Here is an 18,238-nt window from a genome sequence, read left to right on the forward strand (position 1 = left end):
ATGCTGAACTTCCCCTTCTGCTGATGTCTGGATTCGTTCCTTAAAATTGCAACAGCAGGAGCTGGGGAAAGGTGTCCGTTTTTATTAAAGCCTGTGCATATGGCTGTTACGGTCTTAAGAGTAGCTTGAATAGTCTTTGCAGATAAAGCTGATAGCCTGGAATGTTTTTGTTTGCTTTAGCTTTTGGGTGGTATTAGCCTTAGCTGTAACCTCTTTCAGTTTCTGTTATCTTTTTATATGGACTTCCTAGAGCTCTGGTCCCACAGTGAAATCCGTGCGGATAGTCCTTCTGCGCTGAGGTCTGAGGTCGCAGTAATGAGGCCAGACACCGAGCACTGCTGCCGTACCGCTCTCGTGTGGCGCCTGCCTCTCCGCTCGGTGCAGTGCTCAGTCTTTCCTGCTGGAGTCATAGGGCTTTTCTGGTGTTACTTATTTACTTATTTTAGGGTTGCTCTGACAGGCACTTTTCTCTGCTAGTGTGCCTTCCATCTGTGTTCGTAGGACATCTAGGTATACGTTTCTTTAGAGGTGTTGAGGACTGCGTGGTGCTGGTGTCCTACCCCAGGACTTGTCCCTGCTAACCAGCAGCAGTTAAGTCGCAGTCAGTTGGCCCCACTCTGAGGTCTGTGGACCCTCAGCACAGGTTGACCGTATCCAGGCTGCTTAAAAGGTCCACCCAGAACAATGTGTCTACTTGTGCGTTACACATGTGAAGACCATGCTTAATCTGAAATTTCAAGGTTGTAGTAAGAACTGAACCTCCTGGTAAAAGTCCAAGTTGCTGTATATCCTTTTTTCAACAACACCCTCCAATTCCAAGTGAGCTATGAAGTGCTATTGGGTAGTACACGGGTGGAAAAGGTATTGGGAAAATGCATAATTTGTGTGCTCTTCCAGACGAGGTACAGCTCATGGACGAGCCTTTCCCTTGTGCATTTGGGCAGTGCCGTGTAGGTAGACCTGAGGTTTTCCTACCTGGCTCTTGCAGGGATCGACTCTGGCATTGCTGGGAACGCTATGTTGAAATACCATCCGGAACTCGTGAAAGGCTAATGTGCTGGTTTTGTTACTGATTTCTGGACTTTGCTGTCATTCAGGATTTTAGCTTACTGATATAAGCAAAATAGAAGCAAAACTGTGGAAAAGGAGAAATTGAACTTTTAGGCTAATGAAGCTGTATTGTATCTGACAAATGGGCAGCTAATCTGCTGGAAAAGGGGGAGGGTTGACTTTTAATGAGAAGTTATTAGATGTTGAATAGCTGTTAAACTGCTATATTAATAAAATGGACAATCCTCTCTAGCTTGTCCCCTTATTCTATTAATTGAGAAGTCCCTTTAATCCATTCTTTTAAAAATTAATTAACATTTTGAAAAACACTTCTTTGACTGTAGCGACCTGATACAGCTTGAATTGGGGCTGTCATGACTGCTTCCTTTATGTACTTTAGCTGCAATTTATGGGCTCTGTTGATAATACCAACTTCATACATAAGAGCTTAAGACTTCTAAGAACAAGGCTAATGGGCTGACTTTTTTGTCATAGCGTTTTGAATTGGCAGCAAATAGCAAAACAGAAATGAGATGAGAAAGCAGGGTTTTGTGCCTGGAGTGAGAATTTGGATATTATTTTCAGTTCAGCTACTGATTCCTGGTTTGACTGTAAGCCAGCATTTGCAGTGAATTTTGAACTAAACTATCCAAACTTAACTGTCCCTCAGACACTTGCATTACTTGTAGAATGCAGATAACTTTTACTGCCTAGAATAATTATCCTTTTCTTCATGCCATGCTGTGACCAAAGCTGAAACGTTCAAGCCCTCTGGTCCTCTACCTGCAAGGCACTTCCTGGATATGCCAAAACCCCAAGCTTTTGGTGATTTTTCACTTTTCACCTGCCAGTTCCAGAGGCTTTTAGATGCCACCATGCTTGGAGCAGGCAAGGAGGGTGATCAGTATCTTCTCCCATGGTCAGGCAGGTCTGGTGTTGTCCTTCGGGGCCAGCATTCACGTGTGCTCTTGATGTTGCCGTCTAAGAAAGTCCAGATCCTGAATCGGGTCACTGTGTACAAAGCAGATTTATGTCAGATATAAATACAGCTGTAATGCCCTTTCATGAAGGGCACGTATGGCTCTTGCAAAAGCTGTACGGCACTCCTGCTGTCTGATAGCTGACAGACAAAGCTGCAACAGTGAGGATGGAGAAATTCTCAAGGTGTGAAACAACTGGCCAGACCATAGTGAGAATTGTAAAGCAAGGACAGGAAATTGCAGCACTCGATCAAGGCCTTCAGAGCTGTCCCTGAAATCTGAACTGATAGGGTTTGACATTTTCTGTTCTGTGCTTTGCTTCCTCAGCTGTTGTCAGGCTAGAAAAAGGTTTCCATCCTATGGCACATCTAATGAAAATGAAAATTTTGTGCCATAACCCTTTGTGGACTTTCTTTGGTAACACTTTCTTGTAAAGGACTCTTCAAAAAAGGACACTCCAGATATAGTTTGGATATTTGGTGGGGAACAGAGGAGAAAAGTTTATTTGAATGGGCCTTGGAGGTCAGGAAACAGATTTTGTTTATTTTGTTTTGATCCTCATTAAATTCCTTTCTTTTGCCCCATGTGCACAGAATGACCCCTTGTCATAGGACACTCTGACTTGTGAAGTTTAATTTGTAGCTGGAGAAGACAGTTGAAATCCAATTTACTTTGAGGAATAAAACCACACGGAATTCTACGCAAGTCCTCGAGGAACATGAGAAATTCACCCTTGGGAAAGCTCTCTGCTAGTCTTTTTGGGCTGAAACCACAATATGTGGTCTATGGCTGTTGAATGCTTTGTTACATCCAGAAATTATCTGTAGGAAAGAGAATTGTTTCCTGGAAAGGAGTCTGGGCAATGTCAGATCTTGGCTGTTTGAAACCAGTGGCAGTGGGGAGAGGCTATGGGAGAGGTTGCACAGCAAAATGGGTCATAATAAAAGGCTGAAAGAATTGCTTCAGAATTTTGTCCTGTGGATTTGCCAGCTGCAAAGTTAGTGTGTTTTGTGATTCCCAAGATATTAATGCCACTGTTGGGTTCAGAGCACAACTTCATTACATCTGAGAATGGATTATTTGCAGAGGGTTTTGTGGATACTGCTTTAAGTGAGGGTTTGAGCATCTTTTGATCTCGACTAGCTTCTTTCCTTGTCATTTGTAGAAACAGTCAGATCTGTAGCCCTCGCAGAAGAGGGAAGGCTGAGCGTTGGGTTGTGCTTATCCCAAGTGTCATGAAGCCACACTGCCTGGGCGGCTCTGCCAGTCTTCATTCAAGTTACTGCATCAAGTGAATCTGGATCTACCCACACTTAAACAAAACAGCAAAGTTCTTGAAGCTTCCAGGTGCTTTCCTGCAGGAAAAGGGGAAACGGGGTAGGATGTGCATAGAGAACCTTTGGTTTCTTGGAGAAATTTATTAACTGTGATAATTTCTAGGAATTACTTTATTTTCTGCAGAAATTGCTGATAGCTCCAAAGGCAGTTGATAAGAAGAAAAAACTTTCTTCTACATTTTATTCTTGCAGAATTGGGCTTGTTGTCAGGGAAACTTAATTTAGTTGAGCTCCCCCACTCCCTCCTCTGTTAAAAAGAATATATGATTTGATAGCAAAAGCTGGACCCAGAAACTGCTGAATCTGCTCCACCACTAATTCTCTCTTGGATGTTGGACCAGATCACTTTTCTCTCTGTACCTCAATTTACCCACAAATGAGGGATAATGATAGTTGCACTAGCTGCTGAGGCCAGGGCAGAGCTTTAATCCATCTATCAAATGCTGCAAGAAGTACAGCTGGGCACCAGACAGGCATTACTGCTCTTGTAGGTCTGGAGCAGCCACTGCTCTGCGTGTGCTTGCTCAAGTCAGGTCACTCAGTTAAATAGTGCTGTTTTCTCTTTTCTTGCTAGTACCTGCATTTGTTCCCTTCGGCACTGCTCCTGTCCTTGGCTTGCGGCAAATTCATCATTTATTATTACTTTTTTTCAGAGCCTGCACTGATGGGATTTGCGGGTTTCCATGTGAGGGTGTCCAGGCTGGTTGGACGTGCTCATGTTCCTTTTGCAGTGCCATTTTCTTCCCCTATTATATCACATTTTGCTGCACAACAAGTCTGCAAAATGATGGAAATGCTAATTGAATTGCATGTCAAGAAAACCAAACAAATGGAAGACTATACACCTGGCCCCAAGTTTGATCTAGAGAAGGGTTTGTAAGTATTCTGTAGAAACATGCCGTACTTTGTGTTCAGAAAAGCTTGTATAGAAGTTAAATATACAAAAGTGCAGCTGGCTGTCCTCCTGGGAGTGACGGCGTCACTCTGCGGTGTAATCAGCCTCCTCTAGTCCGATTCTGTCTCGGCATTCAGGTGTTCCATTATGGTTGACTTTGCTGCAGGTGTCCTCTGCCTTGAGGTTTGTGAAGGTTTCTCTGTGTTGTGGGAAATAAGAAGATGGATGGCTGTAGCAGTGGAGATGTATCAGGGATGTTGAGAAGGTGGTTGGTACAGTTAGAGGAGGAATTGAAGAGGTGAACAGAAAATTTTAAAATAGCAAGAAGGTGAAACCAAATGTGTGTGGTGGGGGTTTTGTTTGTTTGTTTGTTGCTTTGCAGGTATGTGTCATGGATGCTTTTTAAATTTCATTTCTAGGGTTTGCTTGCATTGAAGGTATAGATGTAACTTGACTTTTATTTTCCCTTGCAATACCATATGGCAGGGCATCCTACATTTTGTGTCTTTTGTTTCTCCAGCCTGTGTCTAACTGCAAAATGCATGTTCGATTTGCCTCCCACATTGTGTCTATGTAACAGACTGTCCACTTCCATTTCTTTGCCATGAAAACTTGGTTATTTAAGAAAAAAAAGAGGGCACCAATAAATGTGTGGGGTTTTTTTTTTCCCCTCCAAGTTTCTAGCTAAACTAATAAATCAAGATGTTATGGGAGTTTGAGGGTTACAGTGGGGATGCTGATGTCTCGGGCAGATTCCAATTTAACTCCACTCTGTAATCATAAGGTTTTGATTTTATTAAAGAGAATTGTCTCTCCATGGTAGCTGCTTTTCCTCTGCTTATGCTCTTGGAAAGTGAGCGTGGTCTGATGGATTCATCCATGTGCCTTTCTCTTCCCCAAGTTCTGGATTCAGTTTCCAGCTCCATCTATGTTTTAAGTGATCATAGGATGTCCGTTGTGGCTGGTTTTGTGGGGGTATGTGGGAGGGTGTTGGGTTTTCCCAGAGGAGATGGGATTTGGGGATGTGGATTAACACTTGGCAGTATCCCTGGGGTGTCATTGCCTGAACCATCCATTGCATCCTGGTTTGGAAGCCCAGCTGCAAAGGGGCTCTTTAACCCTGGTGTGGAGAGATAAAAATGGAGCTTCAGGCCTTCATCTTGCTTTAGGGCTTCTCGTCTCGCCAAACACAGAGGTCACAGCAGCTTCCAGGATGATGGCGTTGGTCCTGGGCTTGTCACCCTTGGGGATGGCTGGGCAGTAGCGTAGGAAAACATTGGCAGCCAGCAGCGCTCCAGCAATGAATCACCACGCTGTCAGAGGGAGAATTAGCACCAGGAATTGTCTTTGTCATTATATGAACTCTGTGGGAAATGTGCTGGGGTATACATCCCTCCTGGATGCATAATGGAAAAATAACTCTTCCACCATCGGGGTTAGGCTACTTGGGCCAGTCTTGGGTCTTAATAGTTTGATGAACCAACGTTGTATAGTTCTTAGGAAAAGCTGCCCTCTTTTAGAGCTTTAAAACCACTTCGGCCTCAGTCATTTTGCAAATGTGTATTCTCTGCTGGGAAGGCAGAGGCCGATGTTAGTCTCCTCCAGGGAGGGCTTTCTCCTACTTCCAGAAGGCTCTTGATTTAATCCTCATGTGACTGACTGGTGTCTCCTCTTCCAGCAGCACATGGGAATGTTTCTGTCCTTGGTCAGAACCACTCTGACCCTGTTCAGTCCCTACCACTAGGAATGCTATAGCATTTCTTCCTCCTGGTAGATGTTACCCCAGATCCTGCAAAAACCTGCAAAGGTCCCAAGTTTTATGGAGGTGCAGTAGTGACCCCAGTGCAGCAGCTGGATCTGGGGCAAAACAAAGGCTCTGGTCGCATCAGCTTCCCAGGCAGGAGCATGGAGTTACCTGTTCTATGGCCCTTGAGCTGGAGACTGTTGAAGTGACTTAAACCAGAAATTTTGCCCTTCTTTAGGCTTCTAAAAAAAATTGAGGGATAAGCAACAGAAATTACCCAGCGATTTGTTACCCAGACCAAAGAAGAAACTCCAGCAGTCTGGTATGTAGTTCAATTTGGCCTCCTCTGCCTCAGCTTGCAATCTGCTCAGCTGAAAACACCCTGGAAACCTATAAATTATGTAGGCGTCATTAGAGGCTGGGGGTTCCATGTTGTGGTTAGCATCAACGATGATTTGCAATAGCAGTAAGATCTGATGGTTTAAAAATGCCACATCATTCTGTATGTGGGATGCGGAATAGTAGAGGGGAAGAAATAACACCAGCCCGAAATGTGCTGAATAATGAACTGAAAATGGTTATTGATTGTCCGTGCACCTTCATTATCCTGCTGCAATCTGAGAGCGACTAGTGATTCTTTATTAAAAAAAAACCCAACCCACCAACTTTGAAAGGCACTTATGAAATATTTAGTGTAATTATTTCCGAGATCAAAACTACAAAGAAATTATGCAGCCACAGAAAACTTGTTAATCTGTTGGTGTTATGGATGAAAGAAGCAACAGAGATATTAAACGTTTACCGCTCTTGTACAAAATGGCCTCTTACTTTCAATCTCAATTGCAACACTATTCATCAGCCTTCATTGCTGCATTTGTCTTGCTTCCCATGCAAGATTTTTAGGTGTCATTATAAGTTTCTTCTAATGGAGTAGGACTTATTTTCTCTATTCCTATTTTGCCTTTAGGCAAGGCAAATCTCAGCTGAATGAAACCAGTGTGAAGTATTACGGTGCTGTGACACTGACTTGCAATCATACAGTGTTTCCCTCCACAAAATAGTCTTTTTAAACCAGCTATGAATGCTCATTCCCTTTGCCACATGATATTTGCATAAGTGAGGTAATAAAATGTTATTTCCATCTAGACTGTAACTACTGGAAAAGTAAAGGAGCTGTTGATGTCCTTTTTCAGTTTGATAGGGAGTTATGGAGGAAGCAATCCAGAGTCTGTCCAGTGTCGACTCAAATCCCAAAATAGCATTTTTGTGTCTCAAAAACGGGTTTAGTGGATCTGCGGGTATTTGGAGATAAAAAATTCAAAGTAACCTTGAGAAATAGTCTGAAATGGGCTATAATTTGGAAAAGATGAGTGCAAATGCCCGTGAATAAGCTATAAAATGGGGAGTGACTGGTGTGGTTGCCATTCTGTGGGAGATAAGATAAGGCTGCAATGGGTTTCAGACTGAGTGGTCATCAGCTGCCTTACGCTGTTCGCAAACGTTGTGCTGGGGTGTAGGAACAACATAGGAAAGACATGAAGTTATCCTTGTTCTTCAAGGCTGCTGTGGCTCATACCAGTCAGAGGTGAGCATCTGTGGGAGAAGGGGTGAAGAAGAAAGACAAAAGAGGGAGGCATTGCATGCATCTTTGAACACGAAGAAGAGGAATTGCAGAAGAAAATAGTTAATGAACCGTTTGCGGCCTCTCCTGAGATCAGCACAAGAAGAGAGGGGCTTGAACTGTAGTGCGGATAACTGAGGTTGGACAGCAAAAGCCTTTTACATCTGTAAACAATCTGGAGACTCTGAGATTCCTTGTTTCTCCAGCTTGAAGTGTTTTTCTTCATTCCTAAATTTTTCTCTAAAAAAAAGAAAAGATAAATAGTCCTATTTCCTGAGTGGCTTTTAGCTGTAAGGTCATTTATCTTCAAAGCAAGTCTGAGCACGGTAGGTCTGGGCTGGGTTTGTGCTCAGCTGGGTGCCTGAGGACCCTCTGGGTGAGCTGGTCACCTGCGGTTTGCAGAGCTCTTGCACCTCAGCCTTGCCACTCTCGAAATTTCTTACCCTCAATTTCTTACTTTCATGCTTAGTGAGTGGTAAGGTTAAAGAGTGGGAGGTCTCGTGATTTCCTGGTCTTCTTGTGGTAATAAAAAAGGAAAAAAATGGGAGAGTATCGGGTAGTTTTAATGCAATTTCCAGTGCAGCAACTAATGGAGAGAGAGAAGAGGGGTGGTGTAGATCCTGTCTTGAGTTAGATAGGTGAGGTCATCCTTTGAATCTGGTTCACCGTTGGTTTTTCTCCCATGCCTCGCTGCTGCCAGCATTTTTGCTATGAGCTAGGTGAAAGGGTTATTGCACAGGACATGAAGAGCATGGTTGGGTTTCTTGTTGGCTTTTTACTACTTAATCCAAGCGAAGCCTTGCCAACCGGTGGGGACTGCACCCAGCGCACTTCTGCTCACTCTCCTCCTGAGTTTCCTTAGGAAGAGAGATTGTAGCACCCAGAGATGTGAACTGTAAATGCAATAGCCTCCCAGGGAGGCTACCTTGGAAATTAGATATACTTGTTTTGTTTTCTTTAAACTTGGCCAGCATCCCGTCTCCCTGCCGCTGCTGCCCACAGAGTGTGCAGACTTCTGCGTGGCCGTGGCCTTCAGCTAATGGATGTGCCACAAATGAGAGGAAAATGCTGTCCATTGCTGTATGCCTGTAGCATTGCATAGATTTTTTTTTTTCCCTCTTTACGGTAGTTTACTCAGCCACCAGCAATTTTCAGTCTGTTTTCAGCCAACACACTGCACTTATCGTGTTGTCAATGCTGCTTTTATTTTTGTTTCTGTGTGTACGTATGTATGTCTATATATAAAATATATATTACACATCTATATGTATTTATATGCGTGTGTGTAACGTCTGCTTATTTTCAGTGTGTAAAGCTGAGAGACTTGGACTAAGAGCAACCCGGTAAAAGCAGGGTCTGCCCGGTTCCTTTAGCTCAGCTGAACAGAGGAGTCTGGCTCTACGGCGAGGCCACGGGTTTTGTGGCTGCTCCATTCGTGCAGACTACTTGGAAACTTTTAACCTTTAATTTCAGATGGGTTCTTTTTAATATTCAGCTTTATCCCCAGCATCAGCAAAGGGATTAGAAGCTGCTTTGTCTTTCCCTCTGAACTCATCTGTGACTTCAATGTGCATATTAGTTCTTTTAATGGCTTCTTTATTAGTTCATTATTGCATAACCTCCAGGCATGGCAGGACTTGAAATGTTAATTTTCCAACCAAAGTTCAGCTGATGGACTTCACCTGGTCCCCTTACAGTCAGCATGTGCATGGGGATGGCTGGCTTGCTTTGCGCCGCAGTATCACTTATAAAGCAGAAGAAAGGGAGTGAAGTTTTCCTCTCCCCAGATGTTAAAGTAGTAAAAAGGATGGAAAGTGTGAAGAAACAGTACAATATCCTGGAATATTTAAGGAGAAAAGTTGTGGCGGATGTGTGTGTGTGTGCACGCTTTGGTGTGGTGTAGCTTTGGTGTGGTGTAGCTTTTCTTTTCCCCCCCCCTTTTCCCTCTTGTTACTTCAAGCTAGTATTTGGCTGCCCAGTGAACTGTAACAAGATTTAATAGCTCCTGTGTAGCTATATTGCATTTGGACCGATTCCATCCTTCTGTTGTAATAAATGTCTGCTTTACAATGAGCTCTTAAATTCTGTAAGTGACGTCAAATTGTCTCTAATAATGGAAAAAAGATTAAGTAGTGTAAATGCAACTTGTTCACTCTGTCTGTCTTATCAAGCAGTGCTTTATCCTCAAACTGTTGCAGTGCTATCTACATTTGAGGTGTCTTTTGAGTTTGCCCTGAGGTTTACACCTGAGGAAAATTGATTTCCACACATGCTTGCATTTTCCTCTTTTTCTCTGATTGTCTTGTAGGCTGTGGCCAGACCCGGCAGAGGAAGGCACAAGGAGCTGCCCCAGCTTGGCTGCCAACCTCGGTCAGCCAGTGCTGGGAGAACTGTGTTGTGGTTTTGCAATGTGGGCAAATGTTCATTAGCTGCTGATTCACTGTCAGATGTGATCTGACTCGGTCGCGAAACTTGGATGTGTAAGCATCTGCATAAAAACTCCTATTTGAAAAAGATGTGACAGATTAGATGTACGATTAAGATGTACGATTACAAAGAACGTTACTTACTGACACAGTAGCCTTTAAGCAGTGAGCATGTGAACTGTGCACTTTTAAGAAGCTTTAAGTTTTGATTTTTTTTTTCCAAGGCCTGATGAGTTTTTAAATCTGCTTAGCTGTCAGTCAGCAGGTACGACCCACACTCTGAAAACTGCAAACTGCTGATTTTAAGAAGTTCATTCTGTCTCTTCAGTTTGTCTCTCACACATGTGTGTGAGAGAGTTTTGAGTGTAGTGTTGAGTGCTATGGCAAATAATGGTAGCCACAACATTAATAAATAGAAATGCTGGGGGTTTTTAACCTTTCAAATTGTGTTTTCTGCTTCACCTTTATGTGGTATCGGTCATTCATGTCATTGGAGGAGACAGTTGTGCCTCAGCCAATATTGCACTAAGTGTCATGCTTTCACAAAACATGAAGTTCCTCTGTCCTGTGGTGCTTCCCAATGAGACGGCAGCGGGATGTGGGCAGGACAATTATGAGGCTGCGCTGGTCCGTGTGATGGATTGCTGGCTGCGTGAGCTGCAGCCCTTGCCAAGGGTCAGGTAGGCAAGGCTGCTGAACAAGGGCTGAGGAGGGTTTGACAGTGATGTTTTGCAGCTGCTGATGGAGAACTTCTGAGAGGCATGGACGCTGGATAAACGCGATCAGAGCGACAGCTAAAGGGAATGGTCTTTGCAGCAGTGGTATTCTGGATGGACAAAGCTCAGCAAGAATGCTTTTGGGCCAGGAAGGAGAGTGCCGCATTAATCAAGGTGTGAGTGTTGAGGCTGCCTTTAAAAAATGCTGACTTAGGTCCTAGGAATCTGTTTCACATTTATGCTGCTTCTTCTAAAGGCATAAATAAATCCAAGCGCAATATGTATGCAGCGCTTCCAGTCGTGGGAGGGCACTGTATTCTCCTTCAGGGAGCTCTGCAGGAGAGGGAAGGTGGCCAGGCTGCTAATCCTGGTGTTACTTCCCAAAGTCCAATTTTGGTCCCACTTGGGACTGAAGCTAACATCTCTTTGATGTTGCTTTCTGCAAGGAGGCATCTGTTCGGGTGGATAAAGGAGATGTAGAGAACCTAAAGAAAGTCTTTAGGGAGGTAGGTGAGGTCTCCAGAAATTGCCTTTGCTTGTCCTTTTGCCATTACATGTTTGACTTGGGTTTCTTACCGTTGTTTCTGTTAATTATCTTTCATTTCTCAGTTATGTGGAAATATTGCAAAGAAAATTGTTCGATAGCTGAGTCAAGGGTATTGATCTTTAGCTCACGAGTGTGATCTTTCACAGGGGAAATTTTTTTCTCAACTTCAAAAGGCAGCACAGCCCTGAACAGGCGGTTGGTTGATGAGAACCTGAGACTGCAGTCCCAGGGCTGATACCTACCTCTGCCACTGACCACTGAGTGACCCTCCGTGATGGGTTTTTCCTTCCTTGGGCGAGTCTTTTAACTTTATAATAGTGTAAAATGAACCTCCTGCGTGAGGCTAGAAAAAGATCATTATAGTTGCTCTCTGCATCCAGAGCTTTTTCTTTCCTGTTGAAAATGGGAAATATCAGCCACGGCACGGGGTGGGTTGTTGCTGTGTAGTGTAGCTCGTTCCAGCCCTAAAAAGCCTGTGCTCAGCAGCCTGGACATGGAAAACACAAGCTGGTCAAAAATGAGTTGTTGAGGTGACAGCTATGAGAGCTGTAACAGCACAGCTGGGAACAGGGTGGTCACAGCCCTTTTGTGGCCTGAACCCACTGGTGTGAGTCGTTCTCCTGCACTGGACCCAACCGACATGTCGAGGAGCCAGGTTTTTTGCTGTAATACTCAGTTTCCATATCCTTCGGGGCCAGCCTGTCAAGCCTGGCCGGGGTTTGGCCTCCAGGACTCCAATAATACAGTTTAAATATCCTTCATGCACTAACTCTTATTCCTTAATTACAAGCTGTCAGTTGTCATCAGTCCTCTGCTACCTCGTTTAGTAACAGGGATGCTGGCCCTGATGCTCCCAAAGTGACAACCCCAAACACCAAGTTCGTGGGTTAAACAGAGAGATTTTGCTGGGTCTCCTGATCTGTTCAGCTTCTGCAGATCCCAATAGTCTCCCCCACTTTAAAGAAAGGGCACTTTCTTAAAAAGTTTTTTATTGTTGCGAGGGAAACCGTTAAAATCAGAAGTAAATGCAGTACGCTGTGTGTTAGCCTTCAGACAGCCTGAAGCAATAGCTCAGAGGTGGACCTGACTCATCGCAGCAGGATATTGACTCTGGAGCGTAATTATGATGCTTTGAGAACCTGATTTTAAAATAATTGAGGTATAAAATTATGCGCCTGGCTTTCACAGTTACTACAGCTCTGTGTATAAATTGAATAACAGCCTGTACAAATGTGCCACTTGGCTATGGCAGAAATAGCAGCGAGTCTGGAAATGTCCTGCGTCACCATTGTTTTCCTCTTGCTGAGAGAAGCCGGGTGCAAGCTGAGTTTTGCAAACAGCCTTAGGCTGCCACCGGTCCCAGTTGTGTGACCGCAGGGGTTTGGCAAACCCACAGAAAGTCCAGCTCGGCGGCTTGACAGCCGAAATCCAGCCTGCCATCGAAAGGCTGGCTGCTTGCTAATCCCAGAACATTGAGCATCGCTGTTCAAACACCTCTGACTGTTTGTAGCAACGGGCAGGATGCGGGTAAGTGCCAGGGACACAGCTGGTGTTTTGACACCCATTTTCCAAAGCTGTGTTGTGGCTCCCTTGCTTCCAGAAGGGCTTTTTCTTCTCTCTGTAGCAGCCGTCATGTCTGCAGTCAAACTTTGGTGTTTTGTTTGGACTATACAGTAAGCAGTCTCGGTTGTCTATGAAGACTCAAGACTTTGGAAGGAGGCCGCTTCTCAATGTCCTCAGTGAGTTGTCTGAAAGTGTGATTTTGTCATTTCTGTCCACCTGGCATGGTGTTCCCCAAGATCTGAATCTGGTGAAAACCCATGTTTTTCTTTCATGGTTTGCCACCTGGGCTCTGCTGCTCTCAGAAGGGTTAGGGCAGGTTATTTTCAGCTCAAAGACAGCCCAAGCTGCAAACTTATCTTGATAATTTTTTTTAACCAGTCTAGCTTAAAAAAAAAAAAAAAAAAAAGGGCGAACAAGTCAGGTTTGTTCTCTTTGTGTCTCCTTAAAGGTCAGGCTGCTGATCCCAGGTGCATTTTCATAGAATAACAGACTGGTTTGGGTTGGAAGGGACCTCGAAGATCATCTAATTCCACCCCCCTGCCATGGGCAGGGACACCCTCCACTAGCCCAGGTTGCCCAAAGCCCCATCCAGCCTGGCCTTGAACACTGCCAGGGAGCCAGGGGCATCCACAGCTGCTCTGTGCAACCTGTGCCAGGGCCTCACCACCCTCCCAGGGAAGAATTTCTTCCTAATATCCAATCTAAATCTGCCCTCCTTCAGTTTAAAGCCATTCCCCATTGTCCTGTCGCTCCATGCCCTTGTAAACAGTCCCCTTGCAGCTTTTCTTGCTGGCCTGCCCAGTTTGAGCTTACAGTATGGTTCTCGCTATTGCCCAGTGTGTTTCCAGGGTTGTTTTCTACCCAACTTTTGGGGACTGGCTACAGTAGCTGGAGTGGGCAGCTGCTTGGAGGAGTTTTGAGGAGCGTCACCTTTCGAACAAGCACATTGTCAGGACCTGCTGCTGCCTGGAGACCTGCAGGCTGAGCCAAAACACTGCTCTTAAACATTGACCGCAGGGAAGTAGAAACCTGAAGGGGAACTTTACAGCAAAACCTCAGCTCTTGTAAGCAGGAAGCTAGCCTGGAAGCTACTGCTGTGGCCAGCTGTGGTCCACACGCTGGGTGCTTTGAGGTGGCTGCTGCTGTGTCTGCTTGGGGCCAAAATGGTTGGGTTTTTTAGTCTCTAATAAAATAAGCCCTCTTGTGTCTTCGCCATCTGAATTATTACCTGACTGGCACTTCATTATAAACACATTTTTTCCATTTTGGTACTGGTTTCCTGCCATTTTATTGCTTTCAAGATTCTATTTTTTGTTTTATTCATCTCTTCCAATCGATAGAAATATCCTTTTTTTAGCAAGCAGCAAAGGCAGACGTGACTGATGTCCTTATGGTGGGAGCAGAATTGCTTTCAGAGCATTTGGGGAACGAGGAGGGGAGCTTTTAAATCTAATTTTCAAAGATCTCTAAAGCGTAACAAATTGCTTAAGATAGGTAGCTGAGTCTCCCACTGCCATTAACTGCAAGAGTTGGGATCCCAGCATTGTACCAATGCAGATCTGGGGCCAGTGCTTGAAATCCATCCTCTGGTGGTTATTGTTGTTCTTTGCCACGCCACTAATTAAAAACCACCTAATGAGATTATCCCCACCTGTTCTGGAGGATTAGTGTGATGGAGGAAGTCCTGCACATGCATGTGGATGCACACACTTGTGTGCATAGGCATGGCAGTGTTGGGAAGCTCAGTCTTCCCAGAATGATTCTCTACAGGGTTTGCCATGGCAAAGATTTTTATTTTTTTTTAATTCACCCTCACCACGCACACAGATTGCTCTGACAGCAATAAAATGAAACAGAGAATTGAATTTGAAAATAAATTGTTTAGATGATGCAGCACCAGATGAATAGCTCTTCCAGAAGAGTCAGTCCGGGATGGATTTGCTTTACTGCCAAGTTAGAAATGCGGCAATCAAATGAAAGTGAGCTAACAGCATGGCGGCGCGGGGGCTGCGTGCCTGGGTCAGGCAAACCCTTTGGCTGGGATGCGGTGAGCAGCACGCCTGCGTAAACTCAGTGATGGGTCAGGTCTGATGCGAGGCGGAGATGTTGCAGTGCCCTTTGAGTCCTACGCAGATTAGAAGTCAGTAAACCTGGGTTATAAATACTGAATTTTGTCCCTGGTTGCTCTGTGACCATGGGCATGTGTTTTAACCTCTCTAAACCTTGTAAAAGGTTGGTGAAGTGCTGTGTAAACACCGAGCAGCGCTGGGGCTTGTTGATAGCAGTGTGGTTTCCTGGTTTCCAGACCTCGGTTTAATCCACTAGATAAGTTGGTTGGTTTTATTCTGTTGGGGTTTTGTCTCTCTTTTTTTTTTTTTTTTTTTTTTCCTCTCCTCATCCTTCTCGCAGGCATAGGGTTTGGAGCTGGTTTTGCTCCAGCAGCTGTATCTGAAGACTTCCAATAAGCAGAAAGGTGGAATCCAGCGAGTGCTTTGTGTGCTGGGAGAGTGATCATCAGATCCTGCTGAGACTGATTTGGCCTCACTTCTTGTGTCCTCTCTTCCTCATCAGCCATCTCTTGTCCCCATCCCCTTACATCATTTTATTGTCTTTATCCACAGCCCATAGGGAGTCTTAAGAATATTTGAAAAATTACTGCTTTAACCCTTGGTGTAGTCAATGCTGTATTCCTCATGTTCTTAAGCAATAATTCTATTAAATTGCCTGAAGGTGGGGTATGATGGGATTTTTTTTTTTTTATGTGCAGTTTGATCTTTGGCTGTATTCTTATGCAGTGGGAATGTAAAAATGAATCTGGCATCGACATTAGCGGCAGGAGGATTTTGCCTGTGGCTACTTTGGAGGTGAAAGAGAAGGAATGCTACCAAGACAGTAATTCAGAATAAAGTGGGGAAGAAGAGTGCATTTCTGCCGTCTTTATTGTTAGAATCCAAATGACTTGTTTCATCATGGTGATACTGAGGGCTGAGGAAGTCCAATTGTTGCCTTTTCTAGCTGCTGAGTAAGTGTGAGAGGATAAAACCTGATACCTTTGAGTGGAAGCATCTCTGGTGTATTGCTGACATTGGAGAGATACTTTATTGTCTGGCAACGGAAAGTCTGCCTATTCATTTTGAGCTTTTGTCACATCTCTTCCATGGAGATGCTACTGCATATGAAGGTTGGATTCATACAGTGGCAAAGGGCAGGAGGGTAATAGCTTTGATGGTATCCCCTGAAGGAAATAAAAATTCTTCTAAAAGATTCTGTTCAATGTGATACCAAGGGTCTGCTAGCACTCCAGGGATTTTTCTCTCTGCTATTAAGCTTATAGCTGTTACAAAAATTAATGTTTGCGTGTTGTTAGTTTTGGGTGGTTTGGTTTTTTTTTTTAATAGGATGTTCTCCAAGAAGAATGGAAAATAACTACTGCTCTCTTTTTTTTTTCTCTCTCTCTCTCTCTCTCTCTCTGTTTCAGGGATCCTCAATGCATTTGCTCACCATTATTTAAGGAGCCTTTACTAAAAGCTTCTGGATTGTGTTTCTGAGCGGACAAAAGATTTTTGTATTCAAAATGCTCATAAAGGAATATCGTATTCCTCTTCCGATGAGTGTGGAAGAATATCGAATTGCGCAGCTGTACATGATACAGGTCAGTAATGTTTCAGCCTGTGTGGATGGGTGCAGGGTAACACGGGGCTTCGTGTGGAAGAGTGGAGTATTGCTGCAGAATTAAATGTTTTAAATGTGAAGTTTGCTGCTTTCTTACAAAGGAGCAATGGGGGAAAGTAATACAAACTTCAGTTAATGACTGGCCTCCTCTTGTTCTTTAAATTAGAGAACCTCTGTTTGACCTACGTGGGGAAACAACGGCTCATAGATAGGCTTTTCCCATGGAAAAAAGCACCGAGCCTAAGTGTGGGGCTACCTGACTGGAAGTGATCAAGCTGTAGGGCATATGCAGCCGCTGCTTCCCAGTTGGGCTGTGGTTACTGGTCATGCCAGTTCCAGCTGCAAACCAAAGGCTTGTGCTCTTCTGTTGGGAAGCAACAACCTAGTATAAATTCGAGAAGGTAAATCAAAGGCATAACTTTGAATTTAGTGTGTGGGGGGGAAATCTCAATGTAATATTTCTTTGCTTATGTACCACTATGAAACAGATACTAATCAGTTTAGGCATAAAACTTAGATTATTTTTAATAGGTTTCTGAATACCGATGGGAATTTTTGTTGAACTCCCTGTTTTCAATAAAGCAGTTTAATTAAAATGTAGGTTCTTTGTAACTCAGATCCTCTGTGCCCATATTCTTCCAGTGTTTGAAATCCAACCAAGAGCGTTTTTAAAAGGAAATGAATCCGAAGTGTTATTTCATTGTCCCACACTTTAAATAAAATTTAATTTTGCTCATCCAGCAAAACACACGTCTAATATTGAGTTTGCAGTAGAACTCTGCTTTCTGTGGCAGGATGAAGCAATGCTAGAAAAACATGCTTTGGCTTAAAACCTAAAATGAATTAAGGAAGAACCCCAACCCCCCCCAAACTAAAGCAAAAGCACAATTCCCCCATTTCTCCCCCAGCCTGTGTTCCTTTAAGGACTTGTGCACTTGGACTTGACTGTTAAAACAGTGTACGGTGTGTGTTTTCCAGTAATAAGTCAAATTCCTTTTTCTGACACAAATATAAAGCATGTATCATCTCTGTGTGTTTAGCCTATATGTTAGCATAAATTAGTAAACACTTTTCTTAGGTGGCTTCACTTTTGTGTGTCTTTTCCTGATGCTGTAGCTGCTTTGAGTATTGTAATTATTTTGTTACAACTTTGTCTTCCAAATTTGGCTCATCTGTTCAGGATAAAGAGCTGGTTGATGGGAGCAGTGTATTAGCTATGCAGAACTTGTCAGTGAGCAACAGAGCGTAGAGGAGAATGAGAATGATCTGATTGAGGAGGAGGAGCCCACCTGATTAAATGGAGGATGAATCATTAACCTAGGGGGTATCTGTGGGGGCCTCCTGTGAGATGTGGAGGACTTGGTCAGGGGGCTGAACTTGTTCACTTCCAGAAGAGAAACTTATTTTTACTTCATTAATGCAGAACACTGGATTCCACTTTGTTCGCTTGACAGTGATTTTGGCTGTATCTCAACATCAAAGGACATGATAAGCCGTTAGGGTTTCATGCAAGGGGAGGTTCACTGGCCCAGGAAACTACTCGAGAAACTCCAAATTGCCATCTAGCCCCACTTCAGACCTCCTCTAATTTTCTAGTGCATCGATATGCAGCAAAGTAAGATTTCCTCTTAGATTAGGTGCAATAGCTGGTGTCAAGTCAGGTCTCTGATCTCCATTTACCTGGAGC

At 43.9% G+C, this 18,238-nt stretch overlaps 1 protein-coding gene across 12 annotated transcripts in view; it reads left to right on the forward strand.

The window, feature by feature from the left end:
• The window catches only part of PITPNM2 (phosphatidylinositol transfer protein membrane associated 2), a 141,212-nt gene that overhangs the window by 53,508 nt on the left and 69,466 nt on the right, over positions 1–18,238 (forward strand). For 11 of the 12 annotated variants that reach the window (XM_054843887.1, XM_054843891.1, XM_054843892.1 and 8 more), the window contains one exon: positions 16,358–16,531. In XM_054843887.1, the coding sequence (XP_054699862.1) occupies positions 16,454–16,531 (78 nt within the window). In that variant the 5' untranslated portion in view covers positions 16,358–16,453. Of the gene's footprint in view, positions 1–10,871; positions 10,946–16,357; positions 16,532–18,238 lie in introns of those variants that run through there. The other variant, XM_054843890.1, reaches the window with a different exon arrangement.

This window comes from Grus americana, chromosome 16 (assembly GCF_028858705.1).
Source record: "Grus americana isolate bGruAme1 chromosome 16, bGruAme1.mat, whole genome shotgun sequence".
In the NCBI taxonomy this organism is placed as follows: Eukaryota; Metazoa; Chordata; class Aves; order Gruiformes; family Gruidae; genus Grus; species Grus americana.